Source organism: Cicer arietinum, chromosome 6, assembly GCF_000331145.2.
Source record: "Cicer arietinum cultivar CDC Frontier isolate Library 1 chromosome 6, Cicar.CDCFrontier_v2.0, whole genome shotgun sequence".
NCBI classification, from domain to species: Eukaryota; Viridiplantae; Streptophyta; class Magnoliopsida; order Fabales; family Fabaceae; genus Cicer; species Cicer arietinum.
The window spans coordinates 25,568,612-25,578,784 of NC_021165.2; the positions used below are offsets into that span (position 1 = coordinate 25,568,612).

At 27.0% G+C, this 10,173-nt stretch overlaps 1 protein-coding gene across 1 annotated transcript; it reads left to right on the forward strand.

Annotated features, from left to right (window-relative positions):
* Window positions 1-1,916: 1,916 nt before the first annotated feature.
* On the forward strand, window positions 1,917-3,601 carry LOC101508797 (ethylene-responsive transcription factor WIN1-like). The gene is made up of 2 exons (XM_004506857.4): window positions 1,917-2,116; window positions 2,835-3,601. The coding sequence occupies exons 1-2, from the start codon at window positions 2,037-2,039 to the stop codon at window positions 3,397-3,399; spliced, it is 645 nt and encodes a 214-aa protein (XP_004506914.1). The 5' UTR covers window positions 1,917-2,036; the 3' UTR covers window positions 3,400-3,601.
* The last annotated feature ends 6,572 nt before the right edge of the window (window positions 3,602-10,173 follow it).

Sequence of the window (10,173 nt, forward strand, 5' to 3'; positions counted from 1 at the left end):
CTTTTGAAAATCGGACCGATCAGATATTTGAATCATGGTTCAATCAATTGAACCGACAAACTAATAAATGAATAAAAAATATTTAAATATTAGCAACAAAAAATAGAATGACCAAATTGACGACTGATCAGTTTAATTGAAGCGGACCATTCGAATTTTATACATTGAAAGTGTTGCAACTATAGTGTATCATGTAGATATGAATACAAAAGATTTTCTGATAATTATATGTGCACGACTATAGTCAACTTTGAACACATTATTTTTATGACAAATTCTAATATTGACCACTATAGGTGGTCTATTGTAGACGGATACTTAAAAATTGTTCAACACTTTAACAACAATATATATTGTCTCATAGAAATAGAAGTTTATAATCTTCCTCACTCTTAGGGATGAGAAAAAGATTTGATTGATTTTGGTTCGATAAAAATAAGAGAGAAATAATGTATCCTTCAAAATTAAACTCGTAGAACCAACATAAATTAAGTTATTGTCTCACCTATAAAGATGTTGAGGATTGTTAATTTTTCCATCTGATAAATATCGTCAATTATCATTAAAATTTTAAATGACTTTTAAACATTGGTCTCTTAATCATTAACGTATGTTTATCTTATATCTAGGCTAGAAGTGCTTGTCCAACACATCAAAGAAATAGTGTCATGGTGCATTGTTTTCTCCACATATTACACGGTCTTAATAAAAATGTCCAAATTAGATATAAATAAATTAAAAAATTTAAAAGATGTGAGATATAGGTAATATTACTTTTCATGTTAACTAGTTTACTCATTTGTTAAGTTTGATGGTACCTAAACGATTTAACTAGTTGTATTAAAAACTTAACTTTCTCCTGGTAAATGGAAAGACATTATTTTAGTAGTAGAAGAAAAAAAATGCAAGTATGATCAATCTTTGAACATAATGCAGTGAAAAAGAGATAGTTGGTTGTAGTTGTCATTGTATTTATTAATTTCTTAATTGTGCTTAGGCTTGTCAATCCTTATCAATACAACATGGCTATAGCGACGTGGAGAAAAATCCCCCTAAGACATTGTAGGGCCCGTTGACATCTCTAACTGTGCCACATTCATGCACTAAAATATTTTCTTAAATAAAATAGAGGATATTAACTTTTTATATAGAGAAAGAGAGAGACACTAGATCATATATATATATATAGGCAAAAGCATTCAGATCCACATATAAAATTGGTTAATTTGGTTTTATAGATAAAGGTTAACATGTTTGTTAAATCGGTAATATTTTAAGATTTGAACTCGAATTTTTTTAATTAATTTTATTTTATATATGTTAATTAATAAATATAGGGTTGCCGTGAAGGTTAAAATAGTTGCATTTGTACTCTATCACTTTTTTTAAAAAATATATTATTTTTTTATATATTTTCCAAAACTATTAATTATATATGTGGATACATCAGACGCTGTAAAATCTACTAAAATTCGACTAGTATCTTCGTGTGCACATGTGTGAAGGGTATGAAGGGAATTTTATCTAATAAAAAGACTACTATGTATGTGTACATTGACATTCTTAAATTATAATGGATTTTGAACACACTATCTTAGAATTACAAGGCTAGACAAAAAACTTCACAAGATAAAGACCCTTCTCTTATTTTAGTAAAATTGAAATGGAAAATTTAGAGTAAGATAGAAGGTTTTTTCCTTCTAATTTTTCACCCTACTTTTTTATTCTAATTTGAATGATCACCCTTAAGGGAATTTTCAAGGAATATCAACATCAATACTAGATAAAGGGTAACAAAAATTTGGTCTTCTAGTTTACCCTTGTACATTGTGAAAATCCTACCAAACCAAAAAATCACGTGTACCCTTTCTTTGGAAGTTGCGTTAAATCACTTCACTATAATTCAATGCTATATATAACTTTGCATCATTTCCACATTCTCTTGCAAAAAATTCTTCACTCTCTCTACTACTACCTCTTACACACTCTCCCTTTCAGCTTCTTTGGTTAAGTCAAAATAGTTCTAAGTTCTAACCATGGTGAAATCAAAGAAATTCCGAGGTGTTAGGCAACGTCATTGGGGTTCTTGGGTCTCCGAGATTCGTCACCCGTTATTGTACATTTTCTTCAAAACTCGTCTCGTAAAAAAATTTCATTTATATTTTTGTTTATTTTTTAGATTCTACTATGCCGAGGTAACACACAATCATACCGTTTGATAACTTACACCGTTGGATTTTATATAATTTTAAGAGAGTTAAGAGTAAAGAATTAATCCAACGGTGTAAATTTATCAAACCCCGTAATTGCATTTTTCTTTAACTACAATGAATTCAAATCTGTTTTTTTCACACTTTTTTTCTTCATATATAAACCTTCATTTGTGCACTCTTTGTTGATTCCATTGATCTTGAATTGTTGGTTGAGATCTATGTGAATTACTACTTATTAGGCCACATGAAAATGTGCATTGAAATATTAGGCCACATGAAAATGCTTAATAAAAAAAAAAGGCCACATGAGAATGTGCATTGAACTAATGAGATTTTTGTGAATTATTACTTATGAGGCCACATCACATGAAAATGCTTGGTCAAAAAAAGGCCAGATGAAAATGTGCACTGAGCTAATGAGATTTATGTGAATTACTACTTATAAGTAAGGTCACATGCAAATGTTTATTGAGTTAATGAGATATTTATGAATTATTACTTATTAGGCCACATGAAAATGTACATTGAATTAATAGGGTCTTTGTAAATTATTACTTATTAGGCCACATGAAAATGTGCATTAAATTAATTAATGTGAAATTTGCAATGTTTTTGAAATAGAAAAAGGAGGGTGTGGTTAGGAACATTTGAGACAGCTGAAGAAGCAGCTAGAGCATATGATGAAGCAGCAATTTTAATGAGTGGAAGAAATGCAAAAACAAATTTTCCAGTTTCAGATAACAATTCAATTGGAAATAACAATCAAAAACCCTTTGCAACTTCTTCTTCAATTTCAACTACTACTACATCATCACTCTCTGCAATTCTAAGTGCAAAGCTTAGAAAGTGTTGCAAATCACCTTCACCTTCTCTAACTTGTCTAAGGCTTGACACTGAAAATTCACACTTTGGAGTGTGGCAAAAAAGAGCGGGACCTCGTTCAGATTCCAACTGGATCATGATGGTCGAGTTGGAAAAGAAAAAGAAAGAAGAAGACGGAGAAGTTGTGTCAACTTTTGATTCTAAATTGTCTTCTAACGTTGTTGTTAACGATGATTCTGAGAAGGTTGTAAAACCAGAAAAGGAAGATGAAGAAGAAGATGAAATAAATGATAACAATAACGGATTAGATGAGGAGCAACGAATTGCATTGCAGATGATTGAAGAACTTCTTAATCAGAATTAATTTAATTCATTGAATGAATGAATGATCCAATGTGCTTTTTTATTTATGTTTATTGATTAAGTACCAAAGTTGTTGTTCATTAAAAATATAGGGACCTATTTGTTAATGAGAAATAAAAAGTATCAATTTAGTCTTTATGGTCAAAATAGTTTCTAGTGGATACTAAATTGTATCTTAAAATAATTTGAAAAGTTACTATTTAGGATAAAATTTGTTTGTAATTGTTTATAGTAAATCAGTTAATTTTTTGTGTTTTTTATAGACCGGTTTGAATTTATTTTTTAATCCTCCAACCGCAATTTTTAAAGAAAAAATATCTTGATAATATAGAATTGGATTATAAAATAAATAAGTTTGATCAATAATTTTTAATTAAAATATAATTTAGATTGTCTCAAATTATTTGTATTTAAATCTTATTTCTTTATTCATAATCATTTATTTATTTTCACGTGGGGTTCATTCATGAAGTTTTTGGAGCCCATGTAATTGTCCATTTCTATGAGTTCCTTTTAATTCGTTTTACTTGTTTGTTTGCCCAGAATATGATAAAGGAGAGTGATGCATTCATTTGCCTTTGGTTTGATAGTTGTCACGTGCCTATGCCTGTTTCGAATGTTTCTCCAATATAAATGTGTAATAGTCTAAGTAAACTCTAAGACTATTTTCCTACTGAGGAAGGAAAATAAAGATATGTTTAGTTCAAAATACGAAGAAGATGGATTATATAACTCAACTGGTTTGAGGTAAACGGTTTAGATGTTGATGAAATAGATGTTGATGAAATAAAATGATCAGAATTTACATTATATAAAAGAGAAAATTACTAATTTAACTAACATTTCTATATGCATTTCTTGTGTAACTGAATATTGGTCTTTTTACTCTTTTAGTAAAGACTTAACTTATATTCTAAAAGAAAGTGAACTTAAATGTTATCGTCTATATGAATACTTTGTTGGTCGATAACCGATAAGAGCTTTTGAGTTTTTTTATTCTTTTTAATGAACCATGAAATCTAACTTCTCTATATTTTTCTCTAAACAATAATATTTAAGTTAAGTCGGCCGAAACAACTAAATCAAGGGTTTTAGACTTAAAAAAGCTACTACTCCCTTTGGTCACTATATATTATAAGCATAAAAAAATTAATTTCACGATTATTAAGAAATTCAGTTAAGTGTAATTAATTTCTTAATTTTCACGTAAAACATAAGTCAAATTTATTAAATTATCAATTTTTAATATCAAATATTCAACTATCCGCGTTATATATTTTTTAATCAAATGAATAATATATTAAGAATAGTATAATTTTCATGCACCGATTGTGTAAAAAATTTAAATCATAATCAATCATTTTGGAGACTTTATAAGTAGTTATAACAAAAATTAAATATTATTAACGATTATGATTTATTGATAGTATAGAAAAAATTTACACTTATAGTGTATATAAAATAAATTTTATTAAGAATAATAGTAATAAATGATTCAAAAATAATTAACTTTTGATTATAATAGTGATTAGTATTTGATTTTATTTTTCTACTTTTAATAGTGACTAGGTGAGTATTGACAACAAAAATGTCAAAACAAAATATTTATGATATCATTAATGTTTTTTATAATTTTTTTGCTAAAAGATGCTTATAGCATTTTATTCACGATAATATCCTGAATATAAATTTTTCAAAAATAAAAATATATTAAATATAATTAAAGACGTCCATAAAAATGTGAAACCTAACAAAAGATGTATTTGTCTAAACAAAATTTTGAGATGTTTTATTGACTTATCTAATAAACTCAAGAGGGGAGTTTCTAAAATAAATGTTTATCGTCATCGATAATAGTGTCGAATTCAATGACATTGCTCTTAATACAATGGAAGAAATCAACAACACTTTTGATTTTTTTATAGTTAGTAGGTCAATTGATAAATTGTAATATTTTCAATTTTGTGTCTCTAGTTCAAGTTCAGATTATACAACAATTTTGTTGTTGTTATTTTACAATTTGACATGGATATCATAAAAATGCATTTAATATACAAATACAAAATAATTTTATTCTATATTTAAATTACCATAAATATTATTCATATTAAATCTTGTTTTTATCACATGTGTAACCAATAATTTTTTTATTTTGTATTATTATCTCACATTTTGATCTAAATCTATTGGACGCTCATGTATCTAAGTTGTAATGAAGTTTTATTTTTTCAATAATCCATTTTATTTGTGTTTCTTATTTAGGATCCAAATATAAATTAATTCAATTCATCCACTGCCTAATAAAAATGTTAACAGATTGACTCCAATACATCAATTTAAAACTATGAATAAATTCAATTTTATTTTTTGGGTACAAATCCAACCTTCTTTTAAAATCTAATAAATTGTACTTCTTTTAATCAATTTAATGGATTCAATTTATTATTTTTAAAAATTATACTCTTAAGAAAATGTTATTATATTTAAATAATAAAACTGTCTTTCTTTACACAAAAATGGTTTCTTTATTAATTTAAAAACCCGCTTTTATATAATTTTAGAAACAACTTTTCTAATAATTTAAAATAGTCAAATTCTAAATGTCCCAAAATATAGGGGATGGTTTTGAGGGATAAAAATGATATATAACAAAGTGAAGAGTTTTTTTATTTGAAACTACCATTCACAGCACTATACCAACAATCAAATTATTGTTAGTAGGATTGCTATGGTAAATTTTAGTATAGCTTAGCACTTTCCTCTCTTATCTATTTTACTGATTCAACAATTCGGTAAGAGCTAGAAAGTATAGGCTGTTAGCATCAAGAGCTATATATAGCTTATTGTACCCATTCTTGATTCATATCTTCATCATAGGAGAATTTTCCCTAGTTTTGTCTAGTTTTATGAAGTGAATATAATTGTCATAAAAATATTTGAATTGTAACTTTTTTTAAATCTGTATTTTAAAATTCTTTCTCAAAATAAGATTTAGAAATGTTAGATCAGTATGAACATATTTGTGTTTTGAGAAGGTTCAAGAACAAAATTATATTTTTGTGAAACTACACAAAGAAAAGATTTTGGTTCACCGAATGTAGGTTAATTCAGTCATCACAACTTGCGATATTTTCACTAGTAAGTTGAGTAGTCTTTCTGTTAAAGCAGATAGTATAGAATACTTTCAATGAATGGAAAAACTCTTGTTTGAATCATGAGAAGCTAAGGCTCTTAAATAGCCATTACAAGAAAACAAAAGGATCACGTCTACAACTACCTAAAGAACGTGGATCCTTGCTTAAAATATTGCTAAAGAATAGGTCTACCAAAACAGAACAAAAAACTAACAGCACTGTCCTATTAATTAGGATACTTATTAATGAAATAAAGACTAAAACAATAAAGACTGCTGACATCATCATCAACAGTCTAACACTTTCAACTTAATCTTCTTCCTTTAGTCATATTTGACTATACACTTTTATTTTCTTAGCCTCAACAGATTTACATAAATCATTCAAGTTTTTTTTCAACTAGACAAACTTGATGATGTTTAAAATAAAATGATAATGATTATTTGTTTTGGATCTGATTACAATACTATTGATATAGGTTGAACTAAGAACACACTCAAATGTTCGATCCTAAAATCTATGATAAAGAGAAGTAGTGTGTTTCTTGATAATTGAAAGGAATTTTGATAACTTTGCACTTAAGAAAGTGAAATATGTTTGAATGTAGTTTCTTGAGTATTGCTGCTTGAAGCACCTTTTATTTATAGACTTGAGAAGACTACTTGTTGTTGTAAAGGACACATATAATTGTTGGGCGCATATCCCAATGTGTTAGAGTATGTTGTTTGAATGCCCTCTTCAATTTGGATAAACGTCATCTTCATTTTGGTAATCATCTTCTTCTTTGAAGATGTTTATGATCATCATTTACTTTGTACGAAAACATATCCATTAGTATGAAGACAACCTCTCTTTTGTATGGACATGATAGATGAGTTTGATCATTCTCTTGACAACTTGTGACAACATGTAATAAATTGTCAGGTGGGATGAATGAGTTGTCATTTGTACTTGTAGTGCATAACATTCCCTTCTCAATGTCATCATGTCTGAATGTTCTCAACTCTGATGAACATGCATGAGTATGACTTGAAAACCTAATCAAATCTTCATAAAGTGTAAATTTATCTTTGCACACGTGAACAACGTCAATTTGTTCCTTTCACAATATTCCTTTTGCTTTTTGTCATATGAGAATGTTATTTTTAAGTTACGTCCCACATTCTTTTTGTTTGAACAATAAAAACATTATTTCTTTTTTCATTTATGTCTTAATTTTTATCAATGAATATCCTCTAATCTTCAATTGATGAAACTAATGATGAACACTTTCAGCTTCGAGGATGATAATCGTGCTCACATATATGTTTTAAAAACTCGTTTAATCTTCACAAAAACATGTCTTATAATTAATACACTAAAGAGCACATATTAGATCACTTAATTAAAGAATGTTGTCTCACAATATATACATTATTTTCTCTCTTTTTCTTTGATGTTGAATAGCTTCAAAATGATATTAGAACTCTTTTGAGCTCAAATGCGCATAACTCTCATTAAGGTGAGAAGTGATAGAAATTCGTGCCATCCTCATTCTCCTCCTATGGTTGATCCAGCACAACCTGTAATCTGTATTATGGGCATCTTTATGTTGCAATCACATCGATCTTTACTCATTCTAAATACCATGAATAGGCTCAATCTATGCAAATAACTCTCAAAGATAAAACTAAGTTTGATTTTGTTGATGGAACAATTCTAGATCCTACTCCTTTAATCTGAGTCTGTTAGGAGACAAGCGAATGAAGTTTTCTACACCCTCGCTGAGGTATCATATTTCACCCTTATTTTTGTATTTTGATAGAAATACTACATTGCATTGAACACATTATTATTAATGAAATATTATATGCGTCATTTAGTAAAGAAAAAAATAAGTTCAAATATCTTATAATAACATTTATTTTTAAGAGTAATGTTAAAGATATCAAAATTAAAGATTTTTTATTAAAAAATATACTGTTTAAAAACATTGAAAATAAAAATTCCAAATTAAATAAAATTTCTGCATTTAATAAAATTCCTTATTTGTAATTCATTTAAAATATTCGAGACACATTTATCTGATTATGATAAAACTTAGGTTTTTCTTTTTCTCTAAAGACATTGGTTAATAATAATAATAATAATAATAATAATAATAATAATAATAATAATAATAATAATAATAATAATAATAATAATAATAATAATATTGACGGATGAAGGATCCACGATCTACATGTAAATACTTTGATGAATGAAGACTAAATATTTATTCATTCAAATTGATAGAATGTATCAATTGAGAACATACAATAAAAATTTAAAGTCGCTAAAACCAACATAGTGAATCTACCAACAAATTTATAATCCATCTTAATAGCATAAACTATTAAAATGTCTATAAATTTGATAAAATTAAAGTGTTTAAAATATTCATATATATTTGAGTTTGTAACATTAAAGACGTTAAAGTAATCATGTTAAAGTCATTGATTGAATCACTAACAAGATGAGAAACAAACAACATCGCGTCAAGATGACAAACAAAACAATATCGCACTCAAACGACAAAATCATAGATAAAACACCAAAGAAAAATAATTCTATGGAAATTATTTATTTAGATGGGTGATTTTATGTCCAAAAATTTGTTCTAAACCACTATTCTATGGAAATTATCTATTTAGATGTGTTATTTTCAAGTTTGAAGTACCATAAATTAGGCTAAAAATAATAATGTGTATTTTAGATAGGCATTATTTTTTTCTATTTTTATAGATACACAAATATTAGTAGTTAGTAATTAGTTAGAAAGATAAAAAAAATGTTAGCACCAGATATTGAACTTAATTCATTCTTTACAAAATTTATTTTAACGTCTCAACCCTTACTATTGAGGTGTCTTGAGGAACTATTTGTTTTCTCTTTATTTCAACACAATCCATGATTTTTCATTTGCATCGAATAATTATAAATTAATAAAAGCGAATTAAATCTAAAGTTTAGTGAGATACACACACTTTAAAATTCTTTGTGCAATTTTCATCATCGTCATTTTCATCTTCCGCTTGTTCACGTTGATGCAGTATCTCTCAACACTAAATTTAATAAATTGTGGTTTTATATAAATTTTCATAGATCGAGATCATGGTAAAACTTTAGTTATTCAAAGATAAAATAAAAATAAAAAATAAAAACATTTTTGAATTGAAATTAAATTGTTCAATTGCTCAATATATTAGGTTGACTTCACGTATTAATTAATGGTAATTACTATAGAAGAATAAATATAAATCTTTCACATAACAAATTATCATAAATATATATTTGCACGCTTCTGTCCTCAAGAAGAAGTGAAGGTTCTAATTGCATAAAATGAATCCCCTAAATTGTGATCGTGTAACTTTAATCTCAATTTTGAATTGTGATATAAATTTTATGTGAAGACAAGTTTCATCAAAAATTATTTCAATAGTATTGTGTTACTACAAACTTCTCTTAATTCATTTGTTGTATTATATGAACAATTCTCCACAAAAAAACATTCTCCCACATTTGATCTATGTCGAGGTTGGAAATTAGGTGCCCATACCCACTCCTAACAAGAGTCGAGTGTGTGTGTATATATATATATATATAATTAAAAAAGAATATTT